This window comes from Gracilinanus agilis, chromosome 2, assembly GCF_016433145.1.
Source record: "Gracilinanus agilis isolate LMUSP501 chromosome 2, AgileGrace, whole genome shotgun sequence".
Taxonomy (NCBI): Eukaryota; Metazoa; Chordata; class Mammalia; order Didelphimorphia; family Didelphidae; genus Gracilinanus; species Gracilinanus agilis.
The window spans coordinates 509273019-509297080 of record NC_058131.1 but is presented as its reverse complement, the minus strand read 5'-3'; the positions used below and the strand labels follow the sequence as shown (position 1 = coordinate 509297080).

General features: G+C 33.1%; 1 protein-coding gene across 2 annotated transcripts in view; it reads right to left on the bottom strand.

Moving 5' to 3' along the window:
• Positions 1-205: 205 nt before the first annotated feature.
• The window catches only part of TC2N (tandem C2 domains, nuclear), a 41179-nt gene continuing 17322 nt past the window's right edge, over positions 206-24062 (bottom strand). Inside the window, exons 8-11 of one of the 2 annotated variants that reach the window (XM_044662148.1) lie at positions 23302-23493; positions 15239-15353; positions 5970-6169; positions 206-793 (exon numbers count right to left, since the gene is read on the bottom strand). In XM_044662148.1, the coding sequence (XP_044518083.1) occupies positions 683-793; positions 5970-6169; positions 15239-15353; positions 23302-23493 (618 nt within the window). In that variant the 3' untranslated portion in view covers positions 206-682. The remainder of the gene's footprint in view (positions 794-5969; positions 6170-15238; positions 15354-23301; positions 23494-24062) is intronic. The other variant, XM_044662149.1, reaches the window with a different exon arrangement.

Sequence of the window (24062 nt, the reverse complement as noted above, 5' to 3'; positions counted from 1 at the left end):
TGGATTCTAGGTTTTCAATTAAATTTCAGTCTTCTGGAGATTAATTTGGTTTACTTAAGTTCCTGTTTCAGAGACTCATTAGCTTTTGGAGATTCACATAGCTCTTACAAAGTGGCAAAGTCATGCATTATGAATAAAAGATTATAATATACATGAGTCAAATTTTCTTCATATACACAGAGAATGAAAAAGTCAGGGGAAAATATTTCATTAAATATATTTGGCCTTTCAGAGAAAGTATGTATGTGAACATATTCCAAAAAACAGAGACAGTCAGTAATTACTATGACAGAAGCATTTGGCAGTAGAAGTCTTCCAGTCTTATATTAGTTGTTATCAGATACTTGATTCTAATGTATGAAGCTTTGAAAATATGATTAGAGTTTTAGGAAAATGTCAAACACAGAGTAGCAAAAACTATACTCAGGGTTCTCATCTAATCTGAAATTTATTTGTGTTGCTTTACTAATAACTATCTTTCACTTTATTGCCTATTTTCCCATCTATCCAAAATATTTTACACAGATTTTTCTTTTTCTGGTAACAATCATTATTTATTAGGCTAAACCATATCAAGTATGTTGAAAGGCAATGATTTTCCCCTTTAAAAATGAGAGTAAATTTTTGAAATCACAGATATTCCAAATTCCAAAGTCCTCTATTAGACTCATTCCTACAATCTTCAAGATGGATTTAATTTGTGCCATTTGATAACAACCTTTTCTGGATTTGCAATTGTGTCTTTCCATTGGTTCACAGCTTCAAAACAGTTGCTATCCTCACTTATCCAAATCTGTAAAGGAATTAATGATGAAATCAATTAGTCAGTAACAAAACTAATAGTCCTAATGTCAAAAATTCTTTTTGGTTTACATATTTTCAACTAAGCATATCTTAATTGTTCCTGGAATTATTTGAGATTTTGAGAAAGTGAAATCACAAATCTTCTACATGTTGGGCTTACTTTTTTTCATATCTACATAATAATTTCTGTCTATAGGTGTCCCAGTCTCTTCACACCCTCCTCGTATCACAAAAATATTCTCAAGATAACCAACATGTACATATAAATTAAGTCTTTCATATTTCACCTTTCTGTTCACTTTCTAGAGGTAATATTCACAGTTTACACCTCCAGCATTGATTCTATAGCTGTATGAAATGTTATTCTGGTTCTACTCATTTCACTGTTCGTTATTTTGTGTAATTCTTTCCGAGTTTTTAAAAAACAAGTCTGTTCATCATTTCTTATGGTTCAGTAGTATTCCATCACCACCATATACCACAATTTGTTCAGCCATTCCCCAATTGATGAGCTTCCCTGCAGTTTCCAATTCTTTGTCACCACGAAGAGAACAGCTATCAATTTTTTGAAAAATATAGATTCTTTTCGTCTTTCCCTGATCTCCCTGAAACAAATCAGGCTAGTAGCATTGCTGGCTTTAAGGGTATATACAGTTTTATTAATTATTTGGGGGCAATTCCAAATTGTTCTCCAAAATGATTGGATCAATTCACAGCTTCACAAATACTGCATTAGTGTCCCTGTTTTTCCACACACTCCCAATATTTGTCATTTTGTTCTTTTGTCATTTTAGCCATTCTAATGGGTATGATATCTTAAGAATTCATTTGGTTTGCATTTCTCTAATCAGTAGTGATTTATAGCACTTTTCATACCTATATATGGCTTTTGTTTTTTTACATTTGATTTTTACTGGTCTCACCTTTAATTTTGAGGATTCTAATTTGATGTTTAGGCAAGGATTTTTAATTTGTTCTTTTTCTAGTTTTTTTTAAATTGTATTCACAATTCAATCTTTTCCTTCTCTATTTTACTTATATAAAAATTTAGAGATATGAATTTTCCTCTAATTACTCCATTTGCTGCATCCCACAGGTTTTGGCATATTGTCTCATTATCATTCTCTTTAATGAAATAATTTATTGTTTCAATAATTTGTTCATTAATCTACTCATTCTTTAAGTTATTTAGTCTCCAATTCATTTTTACTTTTAGTTTCCATGGTCCCTTATTATAAACAATTTTTATTGCATTATGGTCTGAGAAGATTGCATTTAATATTTCTGCTTTTCTATATCTAACTATAATATTTTTGTGCCCTAATATATGGTAAATTTTTGTGAAGGTACCACGCACCACTGAGAAGAAGGTATACTCATTTCTAATCCCATTCAATTCTCTCCAGCTATCTATTATATTTATCTAAGATTCTGTTTATTTTCTTGATTTCTTTGTTGTTGTTGTTAGATTTATCTAGGTCTCAGAGGGGGAGATTAAATAATCTACTATTATTGGTTTGTTATTTATTTCTGTATGTAACTTTTCCTTTAAAAATTTTGATACTATAATATTTGGTACATATTGATTTAAATTGTTAATACTTCATCTTTGGTACCTTTTTAACATAATGTGGTTTCCCTTTTTATCTCTTTTGATTAGATTTATTTTATCTTTAACTTTGTCAGAGACCATGTTTGGTACCTCTCATTTCTTTGTAGCAGCTAAGGTACAGTATGTTGTGATCCAGCCCTTTATTTTTACTCTATATGTGTCTCATTTTTAAGTGTGTATTTTTGTAAACAACATATTGTCTGGGATAAGTGGATGGCTCACATGCTGCATGAGGGTTGCAGTTTTGGGAGTCAGTCACTAAAAGGTTTGCCATCACTGTACTTGATTGTTTCTAAAGTGTTTTTTACTCTAATATTTTATAATTCTCCAAGGTCCCAAATTCAGCACCATGCTTCTTTTTTTTCTTTACCTAAAATATTTCTGGGTTGCATTGACTCTTGCCCCAAAGGAAAGCATTTTCTAAATGAGGGTTAAAAAATATCAACAAAAATAAATTTTGAACTAAGGAATATATGCTTTAAAATGTTCTAAAGTTAACACCAAGTCTTAGTTGAGAACCATATATGCCACTAGAAATAGTAAAGTTACAAGTATAAGATTTTGAAATTCAAGTAAAGAATGAAAGTGTTTGGCAGAGCCAAGATGGTAGAGTAGAGGTAGAAAAGCTTGAACCAGTCTGAGAATCCTTTCCAACCAACCTGGAATTCATATTTCAAAACAAATGCTGGAGTGATGGAACCAACATAAGGATGGAATAAGATAATTTTCCTTCAGAAAACAATTTGAAAGGTAGGCAGAAAGTGGTTCACTGGAGTGAGAGGGGAGCATAGCCCAGAGCAAGGTTGCACCAAGAAATACTGGCACAAGAAAACAGCAAGCCACACACAATTCTACAACTATTGTTCCAGGTTCTAAACCTGGGGCTAAGCCAATTTTGAGACAAAACCCTTACATCAATAGCAGAGTACCCCATACCCTAGTTCCTAGCCCTAGGACAAGCCTGCAATGAGGCTTATAGTCCCAGAACAGTGTATTTATCTGGTACAGGCTCAGAATGAAGCTCTGAGCCCCACCCAATCTCAAGGTGAAGCCTCAAGTCCCAATGTAGGGCAGTTGGCAGTGCACTTAGCTGGGGAGGCCCAGAACTCTTGCCCAAGCCTACAGTGAAGACCTGAACCCCATGCAAGTCCAGAATGAGGTCTGAAACCCTTTCCCAAGCCTGAGGTAAGGCCATGAACACAAGGTAGTTTACAGTGCTCTGAGCCCTGAAAGCCATCAGTAATTCTTGGGGGAAACAAAATCAGTAGTAGGAGATAGGTTTCAGAGCTCCCAGCCCACAAGCCATCTTATTATCTTGAAAAAATCTGAAACTTGTGGAAACCAAGAACTTCAGCTAATAGTAGCAGCAAGGAAAAAGTAAAGTTTAAGACAATGTCCCTTCTGTCCTGAAAATAGAGCCCACCTTTAGGATAAAAGTAAGAGTCAAGAAAAAAGACTAGAAAAATGAGCAAACAATAACAACAACAAAAAAAAACCCTAAACCTAATAATACAGAAATATATTTTCTAGTATGTGTAATAATTAACAACAATTATTTATTTATTTAAAGGATAAAACCTAAGAACCTAATAAAATTTTTAAAAATAATAAAACCTAATAATACTAAGCTATTATGGAGACAAGGAAGAGCAAGGTATAGACAGAAAAGGATAGTAAGATCATAGCAGCTACCCACAAAACTTCAAAGAAAAAGGTGAATTGATCTAAAGTACTGGAAAAGCTCAAAAAGGATTTCAAAAATCAACTGAGAGGTAGAAGAAAGATGAAGAAGAGAAATGAAAACAATGTAAAGCAGAATTGGACAAATGGAAAAGCAGGTACAAAAATCCAATGAAGAAAATAATACCTAAAAAGTAGAACTGACCAAATGGAAAAGGAAGTACAGTTATGAAAGACTTATCTACTCCAAGGACAATTCTGAAGGACTTATAACAAAGAATGTTATCCATCTCCAGAGAGAATTGTTGGAATTGAAATGCAGATCAAAGCATACTATTTTTCATATTCTCTTATATACTTTTTATTTTGAATTTTCGGTTTATATGAGTATTCCCTTATAACAATGACCAACTGGAAGTGTTTTGCATGCTAATACATGTACGACACAGATTAAGTTGCTTACTATCTCTGGGATGGGGGAGGGTAGGGAAGGAGAGAGACACTTTGGATCTTAAAATTTTGAATATGTTGAAAATTGTTATTACATGTAATTGGGAAAATAAAATGTCTTTTAAAAAAATTTGAAAGAATGAAAATTTAAAATTAGAGTTATATATTTTAATTTTTTAACATTTTTCCTATGTTACTGTTCAAAACTATAGAAATGCTTATTAGCATAAAGGTGCATAAAAGAACTATGGCTGGTCTCCTATAAAATAGAGAAAAGAAAGGTAGTTTTGCAAAGAATTAAAGGACAGATCTTATTGTTATATAAATTAAATAATATTTTTTAAATATTTGTGAATTACATTATTTAGACCATCATGGTAGGAAGTCATAAAAATAGAACAAGACATATCTTTTCTAAACATTATTTCATGTACTGGAAAAAAAGTGCAAAAACTTTTTTCATACTAGTAAGTCTAACATAACTTATTTACTCATATGTAAACAGACCCAGATTAATTATAAAATATAATTTGGAAAAGAATCCAATGTCTGATAGAAAATTAATATGAATTTACTTAATTATCCCTATCTCTATGGGGTTCTCATTAGAACCACAGCCTGATTTATAAAAGTTCTAATTTTAGTGCCTTTCCTCTGTTGATTATCTCTAATTGATCATATATAAATATAAATATATTACATATATATTGTTTGCACATAATTGTTTGCATATTATTTCTCCTGTTAGACTATAAAATACTCCATAACATAGTATAGTTCCTAGTATAAAAATGCTGGCTTTCTGACTAAAATGAAAAAAATATTTTTTTTCAAATTTACACACATATATATCCTATTTTAATAGAAATCCTAACAGATTCAAGCACTTCCATCAAATGTACTGATATTTTATTTATGGGCATATAGTTGACATGGCTTCTTATAAGACCTGACTCTTAACAAAGAATAATCAATTTTGTCTTTTGTACTATTAATCTGAACTGCTAGACTTTCACTACAAAGAACCATATGTTGATGATGAAAATAATAATAGCTAACATTTACATAGCATCTACCATGTGCCTGGTACTGTGCTAAACACTTTACAAATATAATGTTCCTAGACTCACAACAACCCTGGAAGATAGGTGCTGCAATTACTATTCCATTTTACAGATGAGGAAACTAAGGCAAACAGAGATTAAGTGACACGCCCAAGTCACATAGTAAGTGTCTAAGGCCATATTTGAAATCAGAAACATGAGTTTTCCTGACTCTAGGCCCAGTACTCTAGCCAACGTATCACCTCACGGCCTATAATTTATTTTTTTCTGTTTGCTAATGAACTGAATTTGAAATGTAATGAAATGTAGCCAGACGACAGACGGAAAAAGCCCCCAAAAGTTAAAAAAATAAAACTAACCTGTCCCACAAAGTGTTTTCTTCTTACTGAACTCCGACTATAAAGCTTGATAAGAAAATTAATTTCTTTCTCATTCTGTGTAAATGGAAAAATCATTGTTTCTCCCCACTTTACTCTTCCATTGGTGGATTTTAGTAGACGGGTCTTCTTCTTGTAAATCAGATCACCTGAACTAAACATCGCCACCTTCACAAAGAAATCTAGAAAATGAAAAATTGGGAAAAGATTAGTTGGCTTTTATTTAAGTAGAGAAAATAGAGGCCATTGTACTGTAACTGCAAGCATTTTCCATATCAGAATATTGTAAAATAGGAAGTACATATATTATTGTCCTCATTTTATAAATGAAATACTTCAGTTTCCCTAAGGTTAAATTACTTGTCCATGATCAAGCAGTTATTAAGTGTTAGATACGAGATATCAACCTTTTTTTTTTTATCCTGGGACTCCATTCTAGGAGCATAGGGCCACAACCAGTAGGCAATGGGTCACCCAGCTGGGAAGTGTCTGAGCCCGGATTTGAACCTAGGACCTTTCGTCTCTAGGCCTGGCTCTCAACCCACTGAGCTAGCCCAGCTGCCCCTACTTTAGGTTGCAGTTTCTTTAGCAGATGTAGTTTTTACAGGGTGGGGTTGCTAGCCCCACGCCCAACCCTCCTCTTTTTTCATCCGGGCTAGGGACCGTCCTTAGCCCAGGAGTGGTAAGGGTGGGCGATAGGGGTCAAGTGACTTGCCCAAGGTCGAGATATCAACATGAATCGCCTAAATTCAGGCTCTTTCTATAGCATTACATGCATATGAAATGATTAAATATTAAAACCTGAGAACTTTTCTTAGGGAGAGGGGTAGAATACCATCAAAATTGATGTCATTATTAAATTTACACCTAAAAAACTAAAATTAGTAAAATAAGAAATGGTAGATGATATAAATTAAATCAAGAAAATTATCAGATACTATATTTTTGGTAGCAACTAAAATTTCTACGTAGAATAACTAGAACTTTCATAAAGAAGAGTTTTTGCCAATAAACATGAGAACTTAGAATAAATAGTGGTTGTTGTTTTTCAATCATTTCAGTTATGTCCAACTCTTCATGACCTCATTTGAGATTTTCTTGGCAAAGATACTGGAGTGGTTTGCCACTTCTCAAGCTTATTTTTTACAGATGAGGAACTGAGGTAAATAGGGTTAAATGACTTGTTCAGTTAAATGACTTTAACACAGATGTTAATTGTCTGAGGCCACATTTGAACTCAGGTCTTCCTGATTCCAGGCCAGGCACTCTTATCTATTGTATTACCTAGTTGTCCAAAATAAATAAATCTCTATAAAAATGACAGAATAATAAATAAATGGCAAGTAGTACAATCTCAGAGAGAGAGAAACCAGGCAAGTCAGTAACAAATGCCCGCTTCCAAATATGCCAGGACTAAGATGGAATCATGAGTGAATTTTTCTAAGATTATAAAATATTTAATTCAATAAACATGTTGAAGGCACTCTTTAAAGAGTTATGCACGCAACAAAATCCAAAAACCTTAAAATTCTGTCCCTGCCTTCCAAAAACTTTTAATATAAGAGAGTGCTAAGACACGGACACGAATAGTAATGGTACAAGGTAAAATGTGTTAAGTGCCCAGACCAAATATCACTAATTGCATTCAGTGAATAAGGGAGCCAGGTTTAGGAGAAAGAGAAACTCTGGGTAGGGACTATCTTTTGCCTCTTTGTATCTGCAACATTTAGCATAGTGCCTGGTACACATAGGTGCTTAATAAATGTTTAATCATTAATTATCAATTAAAGTAACAAGAGCAGATAAAATAAACAAGGAAATGAATATAATAAAGAAGATATGACTCCAAAGGATGAAGTCCTGGGACCACATATTCAAAGGACAGGAGAATAGTCAGTAAAATAGACAGATGGAATGAAATCAGAGAAGTAGAAGCTCAAAAATGCAACATCACAGAAGTCAAAGGGAAAATAAAAAAGAGATACTGAGGATAATGAGCATTTTTAAAGGGTACTAAATTTGGTGAAAAGTAGAAAATTTAACAGATGTGAGAAGAATAAGTTTGATAGAATGGCAAAGATAATCCAATGGGTGGTAAGGAAATGAATGTAGGGAGTAAGTACACTTTTTTCTGAGAAGAATGATAGAAAATGAGGGGGAAAGGCTAAACAGATAGAAGAGTTAAAGTAAGGTTTTTCTGTAATAGGAAACACCTGAATGTATCAAAGGGAAGAAACCAGTAGAGAAAGAAAAATTAAAGATGCATAAAAAGAAAGATGATGGAATAAAATCCTGGAAGACATAGGAGGGACAAGACCAAGAGGCCAATTAGAAGAAGAGGATTGTATTAACCACTGATTTACAGTCAAAGGACCAGGGCACAAATTTCATTCTGCTACTTGCTGCATGTGACTACCTATGTAACCTTGGGCAAGTTATGTAATTTTCTGGGCCTGAATTTTTTCCTATGAAAATGAGAGGGGCAAGGCGTGCTGATCTCTACTGCCCTCTGAAGCTCAACATCTAAGTAGTCCCTCAGGTCTTAGGGAAAAAAATAAAGGTGAAATGAGAGACAGAACATAGGAGTAAATATGTGAGAAAGCACCATGAAACAGTGGGAAGAGCTCTGGATTTGGAGGCAGAAAACACAGGTTTGAATCCTATTATGTCTTCAACCAGCACAAATATTATATGATTATATACATGACTCATATAAGCTATTGTAGTGGTTTCAAATTAAAGTGCCTAGAAGAACTGGTAGTGACAAGAATAAAAGGTAAGTTTGAAAGAAGATGGGAAAGAAGGTTTTTCTGGACATATAGAGTTTGACATGTCTATGAAATATTCAGGTACCAAGATTCAGATGGCAGTTGGTTATGTGGGAAAGGAGAACTTGGGATTGAATATATCAATTTAGGAATGCCCTATCCAAAGATGATTATTAAAACAATGGGAGCTGGGGGCAGCTAGATGGCTCAGGGGATTGAAAGACAACCCTAGAGACAGGAAGTTCTGGGTTCAAATCTGACCACAGATACTTCCTACCTGTGTGACCCTGGGCAAGTCACTTAACCCCAATCAATTGCCTATTCCTTACCACTATTCTGCCTTAGAAACAATACACTATGTTGATTCTAAGACAGAAAGTAAAGGTTTAAAAAAAAGAAACAATGAGGCTGATGAAATCATAAAGAGAACATATATAGTGAAGAAAGAATTCAGAATAGAGCCCTAGAATATACCTATTGTTGTGGGTAGGTGGAAGGGATAAGAGGGAAAAAGAGTATGGATAATGATGAGCCAGCAAAGGAAAGTGAGAATTAGGAAGAGAAGAGAATCAGGGTATAACAAATTGAAAAATCCAATGTGTCAAAATTACATATAATCTTTGGGGATGGGAAGTTGGTATATTGGTTAGTTTTGTTGGGTTTTTTCTTCTTTTATTTGTTTTCCTTTTTATTAAAAAAAACTGTTATAAGAGGCAGATCGCTGGAAGAAGAAAGAGGGAGGGATGTAAGGAAAATTTGGATGATATAAAAACAGCAACAAAAAAATTCAATAAAAATTTACTTTTAAAAAGATCATTGGTAATGTTGTAGAAAACAATGTCAGGCAACTGCTGGTGTGTAGGACATGAGAAAGTAGGAGGCAAGGAGTCTAGGTATTATCTTTCAAGGCATGTGACTTAAGAAGAGATATAAGGAAATGGCAGCCAAGTGAAGGATTAAGATAAAGGAGATTTGGGCATGTAAATAAGTAGTATGAAAGGGAAAGACACTGGAACCAGTAAATTGATTTTTAAAAAAAAGAAGAAGAATTGAAGGGGAAAGCTCCTAGAAAAGACAAGGTGGAGGGCTCAAATAGAAGTCCTAGGACAGAAAGGATTAAGTCTAGCTCAGAGAATGGAGTAAAAGATAAGACAATGGAGCAAAAGAAACAAAGGGACATTGAAATATGAGCTAAAGGAAAAAAAGGGAGCTCCCAAGACATGGCCTTTATTTTCTCAATAAAAGTAGGAGTTGAAATCATCTGCTGGGAAGTAGAAGAGAGAGCTTTAGAGAGAACAGTTTGAAAAGCCTGCCGTGGTAAGAGAAATAAATAAAAGGATTGTTATGTATCAGTGAGAATCCAGGTGCATTTATGTAACAAAGTTGTAGTGGTCCTAAGTCAGCAAGGTTTTGTTAACTTCCTCCAGCAGTATTCAGGAATAGGGGAGTAGGAGCAGAGGAGACAAACAGGATTACCAAGAGTTGTGCTTTGACAAGACAATAAGACAAGGGAGAAAGGATTCAAAGATATAAGATCATGGAACTGGTTTACTATAGTTCAGACAGTGAAGGGAAATAAGTTAGGATATAACAAAGGACATGGATTGGAAAAATAGAAAACTATGGAAATACTAAACATCGTAGTGAGTTCAAAAATAGACTGAAGAGTAAGGAAATAAGAGGACCAGAAAGTTATGATCAGAAAGTGAAATTTCAGAGTTCAGGATTAAGGAAGTACCACAGTTATGGGTGAGAATGAAATCTAACATGCAATAATACCTATGTTTGTTTGGTTTTTTTTCTTTTTTGAGGGGGGAGTGATGCTATAAGTCATTGGGTTTCTGGACACCAACAATCTGAAAGGCTAAAGTGTTTGAGAAGGAAGAAAAACAGGTATAGGTGGCAGTTGGGTAGCTCAGTGGATTGAGAGCCAAGCCTAGAGACGGGAGGTCCTAGGTTCAAATCCGGCCTCAGACACTTCCCAGCTGTGTGACCCTGGGCAAGTCACTTGACCCCCATTGCCTACCCTTACCACTCTTCCACCTATAAGTCAATACACAGAAGTTAAGGGTTTAAAATAAAAAAAAAGTAAAAAAAAAACAGGTATAAATAATTATAGAGATATTTACTACTCATGGTTGGGCTCTACTGAAACATTACTTTCCAAAATTGAATTAGAAATTAAATTAGTAAGGGGATACTTTTTAGAACTAGACAATATAATGAGAAATTTCATTTAGAAGAACAAAGGATCTGAATTTTCAAGAGTAACGCAAAAAAAGTCCAAATGAAGAGTCCATGGCATTACCAAATCTAAAACTACAGTACATGACAGTTGTCATAAAAACTATTTGAAACTGGTTTAAAAAAGTTTTTTAATTAATGAACAGACTAAGCAGATAAGCAAAAAACATAAATAACCAAAAATAATAGTCTAGAGTTTAATGAGAATGGCATAGTAGGTAGAGTTCTAGGCCTGGAGTCAGGAAGATTTATGTTCCTGAGTTCAAATCTGGCTTCAGACACGTACTAGATGTGTGGCCCTGGGCAACCTACTTAGTAACCATGTTTGCCCCAGTTTCTCCATCTATTAAAATAATAATATTAATAATAGTAATCTGCAGAAGGAAATGACAAACCACTCTAGTATCTTTGCCAAGAAAACCCCAAATAAGGTCACAAAGAGTCAGACATGACCAGAAAACAACCGAATGGCAATAATGGTTGATAAATCCGAAAACACAAATTACTAGGGAAAAACTGCTTTTTTGACAAGAATTGCTGAAGAACTAAAAAGTGGATCCTCTAACAGTGAATAAAATGAATATTATCTTAATATAAAGTGAATATTATCTTAATATAAAAGGCTATGCCATAACAAACAAAAAACTAGAAGAGAATGAGATCAGGTCCTTTTGATTACTATGGCTGAGGAAGAATGTTTAACCAAACAAGGAAGAGAATACACCATAAAAAAATCAAATTAACCCTTTTAATTTCCATAGCTGGGAGGTAGAAAAAGGGAGGGAAGGGGAAACAGGCAGAGACAAGATGCCCAGGATAAAAAACCCTAGTTTCCTGGTGGACAGTCTAGAGCAGTGAAAGGCAACCTTTTGAGCTTGGAGTGTCAAAATTTGCCAAAAAAAATAAGCATAACTTGGGTGGTGTGTCACTTCGAGAAAAAAATCATAATTTCATGATATTTATAGTTTAAATAACAAAAATGTATAATTATAATATATAACTGTATTTAATAAGCCACAATAGGTAAATTAATATAGGTAGAATTGTCATCTGTAGTGCACAGAGTGTCTATACTACACTACAGCAAATGTTTCATCCTCGGCATGCAACCCCATACTTCTTTGTATGAGGCCGCATGTCATCAAAAATAGCTACGCATGTCAGTGCTGACACATGTGTCATAGGTTTGCCATCCCCGGTCTAGAGCCAGCTGGATATAATAGCTTAATTAAATTTGCACTAACTCACCAGCCTATCAGAATAGTTCAGATCCCAAGATAGAGTTCCAAAGCTGAATAGAAAAACTTCCTTAAAAAGGTGGGGCATGGTCTCTAGAGGTCTGGTCCTGAGGTTGCTGTTCCAGGTGGGGAAGAAGGGAACAGTGGACTGCAAAACAGGTGGCAAGTCAATCAAGTTGACTCTGGTTTCCTTTTGGATAACTTAATGGGAGGAGCAATTATATGGTAGAACATATCCATACTTCTATACAGATTCTGATATACCAAATAAGAGATTTCACAGAATCAAAGAATCTTGAGGTTTGGAAAGGTCCCTCTAATCCATATCACCTCTGAATAGTATGAGTTCATAGATTTAGAGTTAGAAGGGACCAAGTCCAACACTCCATCCAATATGTTGGCTCAAACCAGAATGAACTAGTTGTTATATTTTTAATGGAAGCATTGCTACCTCAGAAATTGGAATATCAACAAATTAGAATTTGATTTACTATTTTGTTGATTGACTAAACTTTAAAAGGTGATAGAGAAATGTTAATGCAGATTGTTTAAGAATGTTTCATGCATTTTTGGAGAGCTAGTTGTTAAACATTTACTAGCACACTGCTGCCTCTAGTGATGGTGAATTCATTATCTCCTCAGATGGCCAATTTTGCATCCTCAAACAGCTCTAATTTTTTAGAGAAATTTCCCTTACATTGAGCCAAAATAACCTTTTTCTGTCCACACCTGTGATTTAATGGGCATATCAGTCAGGTAATTCCCTCTACCAATAAAGAACGCAATTGTTCTATAACTTATTCTCTTCTAAACCTTGCCAAATTATATAAGGAATATCTTTCTTCTCTATCTTTTTTGTGTGTGAGCCCATCTGCCTCACTCCCTCAAAAGAAAAAAACTTATAAGCATAATAATACTATAATGACTGATATCTATTTTTTGCTTTATGATTAAAGAGTAGTTTTACATTCTTTACTTCATTTGAATCACAAACAGTCCTGTGAAGAAGGTAGTCCAAGGAGTATCACATTCATTTTACTTAAAAGGAAACTAAAATTTAGAGAGTTTAAGAAAACTGCCCAAAAATGTGTATTGGCAGAATCAGGGCTCAGATATGCATCTTCTGACTCTAAGTTCCAATTCTTTTTACATTATATTACATTATCCTGTCTTTAAGAATGCTTAGGAGTCAGGCTAGTAATCAATCTGAATCAAGCCAAAGAAAATCAACTATTTGTTTTTTCCTTTTAAAAAATTATTATCTCAGGGCAGCTAGGTGGCTCAGGGGATGGGATATCTAGCTGTCTCATTTATTACATTTTTGACTAATATATTAAAGTACTCAAGCCTCCTTCAAAATCTTCACAATTCTACAACTATCTCCACTCCTTCAAAGTCAACTTTTTTCTACAAACAGTTTAATATTCCTTGCTTTTTAAAAAATTACTGGCATTATAATTTTTTACTATTTTTATTACAAACACATTATTCCATATATATTGCTAACTAAATAAGCTTGTATATAGAAAATTGACCAGGATTTAAATATTCCAACTTAGATCTTTTGCAGAAATAAATTAAGACCCTTAGAGTAGAACACCGAGGACTTCCTGTGATGAGAGACTGGAGAAGGGATGACTTTATAAGAAGACATAGCATTCTGTGAAGAACTTTGAAGTCTAGGTTGAGAACTTAAAATTATTATTTTTAAAAGTAATTTTTCTACATGATAAAAGTTATATCAGAAGAATCATCTTCTAACAGCTGTATACAGAGTAGGAGACAAGAATAGGAACTAAAAGAAGTGTGACACATTTGTGAGCTTAAGTGTCCTCATCTGTTTTCTGTAATCTTATCTATTATCTAAATGATAATATTCTCAAATGTGCTATCCTATGGAAAAATATCTTATAAATCATAAAGTGCACTATAAATTCAAGTTATTATTCTGAAAGGATTAGGAACACAGATAAAATTAGTGTTGACTTACTAGGCAGGTAGGAAACAATGAATATAGGACTGGACTTGAAGTCAAAAAGAAAGACCTGAGTTCAAATCTGATCTCAAACATTTATTAGCTGTGTCTCTATGGGCAAGGCACTTAATCACTTTCTGCCTCACTTTTCTCTTCCATAAAAGAAGGGTAATAATAACACCTACTTCCCAAGGTTATTGTGAGGATAAAATGAGACATTTGTAAAACTCTTTACAAACCTTAAAATACAATATAAATATTAGCCATTGGCTAGGATTAGCTGTAGAAACAGGAAAAAAAGATGAATTCAAGAGATATTATGAGGAAAGATGAAAAAAACTGGTGAAAGACTGGATATGGGAGATAAAGAAGTCAGAAGACTGATTATAGTTTTGAAACAGGAGATAGGAAGGTAGTAGAAAAACTCAAAAAATCGGATTTTGGAGGGCTATAGTTGGGAAATGAATTGGCTGTTTTTTATAGTTAAGTTTCAGGTGTTAGCAAACCTTCCATGTCAATAAGAAAAAGTGGAAAGTATAAGGTATCCATCTTTAATATTACCTAGACTGGAAACACATAAAGAAGTGGTACCAATTACTATAGGGTAGTGATGGCAAACCTTTAAAAGACCAAGTACCCAAACTGCAACCCTCATGCCACACATGAACCCCTCTACCTTACCCCAGACAGGGGAGGGAGGAAGTGCTCCCATTAAGCTGCTGGGCAGAGGGGCAGGTGATGACAGAAATGTCTGCAAGTATGTGGAAAAAGGGGAGGGAAGCAGCCCCACCAGCACATGTGCCATAGGTTCGCCAACACAGCTATAATGGGTTAAGAAGGATAAAACCTAAGAGAACCATGACCAAGATTTCTAAACTGATTATTTTAAAACATCAACATAAAAATTAAAGGCATAATACTTGCATAAAAATTATGACAACAGCATTATATCCTAGATGTTAAGAATATTAAAAGTCTCTTATTTGAGTTTTTAAATATTCTTTTACCAAATGTTGTTGAACTTACTCAAAGTTAGAGGAGTAGATGAGCTTGGAAGGTGTTGTGCCTCAAGAATTTGCAACTGAATCCTGCTGTTGACTGCTTGAAAACAAGTCCCCACTTCAAGTTCAGCATGACACATCTGTGTAAGAAAAAAGGGTTTCTTTATAGTTAAGATTAAGGGGGAGGTGTGCTTTGAAGAAAAATTCAAATATGAATACCTAGAAAGCATTGACTTCTACAAATATTCAAAACCAAAGTTGCTTGTGATGATTATGGAGTTAAGTTCCATTGATTCTATAAACACAAACACTCATTCCACCACTATCTCCTCTTATATCAGTGAGAGAAAGGATAATTTAGTCTACAGTGTGAAAAAAAGAAATCTGATCCTTAAGTAATGTTATGCAGAATGGTCTTCATTAGATAAATAATATACTTGGATATAATGCTAGGGAACAAGTTTTTAAAAGATTTTCTAGAAAGGACATTTAGAATCAAAATACTTGAAAGTTCGAACAGCCATGCCCCCTTTAACTCCCCCACTCCCTCAAGAATACATCAAGGAGAGAGTTTGTTGCCAAGACTGGAAAATCAAGAAGCCACCTTATAACATACAGATTATTTAAGGCTCTAGAAAAGACTAGAAAAATTGAAACGCTGCTAGGCAAGAAAAAGAAATTTCTTGTAAAAACGTAGGCAAGATGCAGAAGAAAAAAAGAGTAATGGAAAACCAGGGAGCAGTAATGAATACACAAAGAAAGTAATAAAGAGGAAATAGAAACAAAAAGAAAAAGTCAGCATGGAACTCTTTGAAATAATTAAGAAGCAGCTGTGTGAATATAGTACAAGCCATCCCATCACACTGCTTCAAAAATAGCTCCAGTGAAAAATAAACTTAAAGAAATATATGTAAAAACTGTAAGAGAAAATAAATAATACTTAGAACTGGGAAAAAATGGTAATATGAAAATTTTGGTATGAGAGTACAATATTGACTATCCACATTATAAATCAGGGATAGGTTCTCAAAATATTTGCTAGTTAATTAAAATACCATTGTTGAACAATTGCTTACATAAATAATTGCTTGCATAAAGTCAATAAAGAAAGTAACCCTATTTCTGGCTAAATCATTTAAAAGGTTCAACTTATTAAGCTATATATATTTTCTGAAGCCTGACTTTTAAGTTTTAAAATTCACTGTATCACAAGAAATCTGGATTTACCAAGTAAAAAGCAATTCATTGAACATGAAACTATAGGAAAAAAAACAAATTAAAATATACTTGTTAATTTGGAATTGTGTAAATAAAATCACTAAAATGTCTATACCTTTTGACCCAAAGACTCCACTGTTAGGCATAAGCTCAAAAAATATTACTCATAAAAAGAAAAACTCAACATACATCAAAATAATCACAGCAACATTTACACTGGTAGCAAAAAACTAGAAATAAGTAGACATGCATCACCGAAGGAATGGCTAAAATGAAATTATGGTACATAACTGTAATGGAGTATTATTGTGCTATAAGAAATAATGAACATGACTTCTCTACTAGCAGCAATGTAATAATCCAGGGCAATTCTGAGGGACTTATGAGAAAGAATGCTATCAACTGTGGAAGTAGAAACACAGAAGAAAAACAACTGCTTGATCACATGAGTTGATGGGGACATGACTGGGAATGTAGACTCTAAGCAATCACCTTAATGCAAATATTAATAATATGGAAATAGGTCTTGATCAATGACACATGTAAAATCCAGTGGAATTATTCATTGACTATGGGAGGGGAGGAAAAGGGAGGGAAAGAACATGAATCATGTAACCATGGGAAAATATTCTAAATCAATTAATTAAATAAAATTTTTCCAAAAAAATTAATAAAATAAAAAGCAGCACCAAAAAAAAGAAAAAGAAAAAAGAAATAATGAACATGATGAATTTAGAGAAGCACATAGCTACATTAAGTGTCGTAACATGAAATAATCAGAGCAAAGAAATACATATGATTACAATGTAAACAGAAAGAATGACAACAAAATAATTGAAAATGAACAATGCAAAATTATACAGAACCAATTTGGCCCCAAAGAAGAAAGAAGAGAAGATTACTGACTGATTCTTTTGCAGAGGTCAGCATCCACAGGCATGTTATTGTTCGATTGTTTCAGTCAAGTCCAACTCTTCAAAACCCCATTTGGAGTTTTCTTAACAAAGATACTGCAATGGTTTGCCATTTCATTCTCCAATTCATATCACAAATGAGGAAACTGAGGCCAATAGGATTAAGTAACTTTTCTAGGGTCACATAGCTAGTAAGTGTCTGAGATCAAATTTGAACTTAGGTCTTCCTGACTCCAGACCTCTGAGTCTAACCACTTTATCACCTAAGCTACCTGTCCACAGGTATAGGGCACTACATTTTTACATGAGATTTTTTTCTGATCAATTTTGAGAAGTTGATCAGTTTTGATGGTTTTAATTGTTATAAATTATAGCTCTATGGAAGAATTATAGAAGAGAATCAGAGGGGAATGTAGATCACATAAAAATAAAAGATTTTAAAAATCTAGGTTAAAAAAAGATATAATTGCTAGGTATATTCTCTCAAACAAATAAAAAACAGGGATAAAATTAGTCTCTTCTGGTAACAGATGAATTCTTCATGACTGAAAATTAACTCTGGGCTTCCAATTTAAGCAGAATTTGAACAGAATGGTTTTTTTTTAATAAGCTACCGTTAGAGGTTCATATAAAGGAAAATCTTCAGCAACTACAAAATATAGCATATTAGTATGTTTTTACCCAAATCTGGCTTATAAAAAACCTACATGGGCTTATAATTATGCTGGTAATTTTGTTCATTTTTATCATCACTATTCTTTTCCTAAAAAATAAAAAAGTGATTTTTTTAAAACATTCAAAATCAAAGCAGTACAAGAAATTTTTAAAAGCAGAAAATTTCATGGTAATTTTTCTTAATTATTTTTCATTGTAAATCTATCACTTTCCTTTCTTCTTTCAAAGAGATTTCATTTTAATAGTAGTGTAGTCATAGATCCAAATCCAGTTCAGCAAGGTCCTAGAATTTTCAAAATCCAAACATATTACTTGTTCCTTTAACTGCATAAATTATAAATGTTCACTTCTTAGTTTTGTTTTATTTTTATATCTCTTATATTTATGTATGTATACATAATATATATTTTATTTTATACATGTAATGAAAGAACATTTTAGAAACAAAAACTTAGCTAAAAATTCCAAATCATTTCTTCTAAAACTTTTTTCAAATTATATTCCTATCTGCCAATGTTACTAGATTTTATTTGTGAATGAAAAAATTGTACATAATGTTATTAATATCAAAGCTTTCATAAGAAAATTGATCAGTCATGCAGATAACATACAGGGTCTTCAAAATCATAACAAAAGAAATCCAATTTTACTTAATCCATGTGTATTTAAGTACTTTTCAATATCAACTGAGATATAAAGAAATATGAGATCATTCCCAACTAAATTTGTCATTACATAAAAGTTCAAGCCTAAAATTTGACAGAGGGAAATTTTAACAGAAACCTGGAACTCTAAACTTTTTTGCAAAGGTATCTTTTTCTAATAAAAAAAACTGTAGCACAAATTCTTGGATTATTCAATGGCATTCCTTCTTGCTTACAAGACTTAACAATACCAAGTCAAATTTCTTCAAATTCCCTTAATGATTTGCTTTTAACAATTTTAGGGATTGGATTTGCTCATCTGAAAAATGTATAACACATCATACATACCTCCTTGATGAGGTTGTTGTGAAACAAGAGATTTTTAAACCGTAAAGTGCTACACAAATATGAGCTAATTTTTAATTTTCATATCTCTACTAAAAGGGTAATAAACATTTTGAAAAGTAATTCTCAGAATAGAAATATCCTTCTTTAGCTTTAGCTAAACTGTATGCTTCTCAAGACAAGACACTGAAAGATCCTTACTTTTGTTTTTTTATGTTTTATAGTGTTGATTATATAGAAATGCAGGTTGGAAGCTGAAAAGACGATTAAATGTTACATGGTATTACTGAGGTTCTAACTTCAATCTTTAACATCGAATTAGTGTCAGAAAGACATGCATTGCTTACGAAGTTATATGTCAAAGAGACAACTGACAAATAACATGCTGATAGAAGGGTTGTTTTTTTAATCAAATGCCAATTATGTTATAGTATAAATATTTTGTTTTCAATTCCTTATGACATTTTTAGTCTAAATACTGTACAATATTGTTGATTTTGTAAGGGTAATCATAAGCGACTTTAATGCTTTAAAGTGCCATTTGAATCCACAAAGATATTAAATTATATTATTCAGTACAGTTTTAGTATTAAAAGTATTTCATTGTGCTCTAGTTCTTTGAAAACTGATAATTTCTAAATAGTGATCTCAATTAACCAGCACATTCAATAGCCCAGAACCATATTTTACCAATTCTGGATAAATGAGAATTAATTTGATCATAAGACTGAAGTTACAATTATTACAATTTTAAAACATTGGATGAGAGTCAGATGTTTTTATTTAATTGTATTTACATATGTATAAAGCTTTAATTTTATAATATTATTTATTACTACAAAATAATGACCACACAAAAATTTTATCACCCAAGTGGGAATTTTTCATTTAAGTAAAAGACATAAAAAAGTGAAGTCACAAAAGAAACCAGTAAGATGCACCTTCATATACAAATGTATGTGTATATAAGGATGGGGGGAAAAAAGAGGGGAGGGGGACACTAGAAATCTTCATACTTTCAGGTTAACTAAAGTTCTATACAACTCACAGTACAGCCAACTTCATATATCAAGTAAGTACATGTACCTAGGCAAAACTGCTCTGCAAACTTGAGAAGATCCCATATAAGAGAAAATATATAATAGTTTAGTTTATGATAATTCAATGTCTCCAAAATTATTTTTATAAGATTTCCCCTTATTAAAAACAAATCCAGCAGTACTGTTTCCACAGGAGTGACTAACTTCCTGGTTATTATTGGCAAATATTTATGAAAGGTCTTAGAGAAGTTGCTTAGCAATTCTTACCCATATGCTTAGAACACTATTAGCCCTAAAATAGACCTCTATAATGCAATAAAGTATTTCATTTGCATATAATAACCACTTCAACTAAAACCTGTAACATTAGGAAAGAGTCTCAAAATGCTTTTTCCTAACCAGAGAGTGTCCTTAAACCGAGTTCACTTCAAACACAGACCAGCCCCCAACTCCCCAGATGACCTTTCTCCACCTTGCTCCTCACATGAGCACTTTCCACTCCTCTTCTTGGGTCCTTTTTATGTATTTTCTTCACCTGCTACAATGTAAACTACTTGAAGGAAAAAAACATCTTTCTTTTGGGTTGTGCTTGTATTCTCAGCATTCAGTATCAATGCCTGATACATAATAAGGGCTTAGTAAATGCATTATCTATCTATCTATCTATCTTTCTATCTATCTGTCTGTCTGTCTGTCTTTCTGTCTCTCTATCTATCCATCCATTCATCTATCAGTCTAATCTATCTATATCTATATCTATAACTCTTATCTATCTTTCTGAGTTTATCTTAAATATCTTTTCTACTTTCTGCAGGAACAGTTTGTTTTCTTTTATTTTAATTTTGTATAGCCCTGTGAAATTAGTAAGTTTTTGGTCATTTATAATCTTGAAGAGTTTCTTCTTGTTATATAATATAATCTCATGATCCCTACCATTTACAAAACATTTTCTTTCATTTTTTCCTGAGGTTAGTAGAGTAATTTGCTAGGCACTGTGTTAAAGGCTGAGAACAAAAATACTAAAAGACAGTCCTTGCCCTTGAAGAGCTTACATTCTATGAAAGAGACAAGTTGAACATGCTAAGGTAGATTCAAAAAAGATTCAAAGTGAATGGGAGGGGAAGGCACTTCACTCTGAAATATGTGGAAAGTGGATCTTAAGCTAAGTCTTGGAAAAAACAACAAGGGAATCTTAAAAGGCAGAAGTGAGAAGGGAATACAGTCTAGACATGGGAACAATCAATGCAAAGACAGAGAATTCAAAAATGGAGTGCCACTTAAAAGGAATAGAAGAACCATTTGACTGGACCCAGAGGGACTTCCAAATTATGTTGTAATCTAAGCAGTTTGTTCTCAATTCCTTATACCTTCTTTACTGACATACTGTATAATGTCAGTTGATATTTATAAGGATCATCTCTAAGGATCTACCTGTGTATTAAGTCTGCCAAGGCAAGTTGGAGCCAGATTCGAAAGAACTAAACAAAGGCATTTATTTTTGCTCTAGAGGGAACTGAGAACCACTAGAGTTCACTAAGTAGGAGAGTGACATGATCAAACCTTCACTCCTTGAAAAATCACTTTTACAGAAGAGTACAAGATGATTTAGAGTGGGCCCCAGTCTTAAGGCAAGGAAATCAAGATTTGAGTTATTTTTCAGAGAAAAACTCCTTTCAGCCCATGCAAGAGTTACTTACAAGGCCCATTTACTAAAGAGTAACACAAGTCTGGCTAAACTTTCAATAGAAATTATAGAAAACAACAGAATATTACAACTGTCTTTTGTTCCTATCTATGACCTAAAGAATATGGTTCTCACCTGAACATCAAATGCTTTTTTGAGGATTAAATTATAAATGTTCTGGGGTTCAGCACTTACCAAATGTTTACTTAAGATATCTGATATTTATAAGTCATAGCTGAATAAACATGTTAACTATCTATTCAGATAGATTTCCCAAATTTTCCCACTGAATTACTACATTCGACCATCAAAAAGCAAAATATCTGAACCATAAGCTACTAAATCCATCAAGACAACTTTTACTAATTTTTTTAAACCCTCGCACTTCAGTGTATTGTCTCATAGGTGGAAGATTGGCAAGGGTGGGCAATGGGGGTCAAGTGACCTGCCCAGGGTCACACAGCTGGGAAGTGGCTGAGGCCGGGTTTAAACCTAGGACCTCCCGTCTCTAGGCCTGACTCTCACTCCACTGAGCTACCCAGCTGCCCCTTACTAATTTTTAAGTTATGTTAAGTTCCAGCTTTTAATATAATTTGAAAAGGAATTGTCCATTTTAACCATGGCTCTGACTTTTATAAAACTTTTAAGTAAGTTCTATCTACTACATCATTCACTAAACCCTTTTCTAAAAAGGACCTAGGTAATAAAATACATAAGAAAGATAAAGGTTTGAGCTTAAATCCATAGGGAAAAATCTGCCTCCAAAATGAGTTCATTTGCAGTAAATGATAGGAAAAGGGGAAAGATGGTAGTGCCTTAGCTTCCAAGAAACTTAAAATTTTAATTTTTAATAGAAACACAAATACCAATTCCTCTTGTTGCTGTTACATAGTTTCATTTCTGCCTTTATCACAAATTGTCCTATTTTATTTATTGTTTAAATTGTAATAAACCTCAAATCTTTTTGGAGATGGGGTATAAATGCTAAATTGTCCAAGTTTTGACCTTGGGCATATTTGTCTCCTATAGAAATCAATGATATGTCTACATAGTTACTCTTGAATTAAATCCTTATGGATTAGTAAAAGTTTATTACCAACATATGGCTGTCAAGTTAATGAAAGCAAATTATAGTTCTTAAAAGCAATCAGTACTATTGACATTTATACTTCTTATGGGAAGGTTGTTTATGAAACCAGGAAATATTTTACTGTAACAGGTTTATAGGCAGGTGTGCTGTTTTCTGGTAATTATAACAATGTGCTTAAGATAGCTAAAGAGCAATCTCTGATTTAGACTCTGTCATTTATGATTCTTGCTCTCTATAAGCAACCAGCTGCTGTCTGTTGCTATAATGTAAATTTATTGAATAGATTTCTTTCTTTTAAAATATGAAACAAAAAAAACCTTAATGGTGCTTAGTGTAAAGTACTTATAATGAAACAGCCAAAGCTTATTTTACAGGAAGAGTGGTTAAAAGCTTGGTTAAGTCTATGATTAGCTTATTCTCTCCTACAAAATCCATAAAGTATAAAATACTTATCAAGTTATGTAATATTATTACTTACTGAAATTTTTGAGGGAGGTGTTATATCCAAACAGTAATCCTTTTCCTGTACGTTAAGCTCTCTGAGAGATAATGAGCATTCTCCAATGGTTTTCTTCCTAGGAGCCTGGATTTGGATCTTAAAAACCAGCCTAACAGTTTTCAGACTTTGGAGTTTAATAGCAAATACAAAAGTCTCCATAAATTCAATAACCTAGAAAAGCAAAAATTAAAGCAGTTATATTTTTTTTATCTTTGAAAAGCATTTTACAATAAACACCTATCATATACATTATCTCATTTTAATCTTCACAGGAAGGGCAGGTATATATGTGTGTGTGTGTGTTTTTTAAATGAGAAAACTTAGATTAAAAGAATTTAAAACAAAGGCAAAATTAGAGAGTCAGTGTTAAACCTCCTGGCCTAATGGTCCTACTAAACCATACTACATCCTCAAAGACAACTGAATGAAACGACAATAACATAGATATTTAGAGACAATGAGATTTATAGGTAGAAAAATTATAGATTATATATTTGTAGTTTTAGAGGGAGTAGTATGAATTTTGAATTTTTATAATCAAACAATCATGACAATTGACTTCTTTACTGGCTTTGTTCATATGTAATACCATAGTACTTTTGAATAAAAATTTCAAAGATAATAATTTAGGAATTCTTTAAAATAGTTTTATTACTACATATTTTTCCCAGGACATCTTTATATTGAACATTTAAAATCTAACATTCTCAGCTGCAGAATAGCATTAACTAGTATGGGTT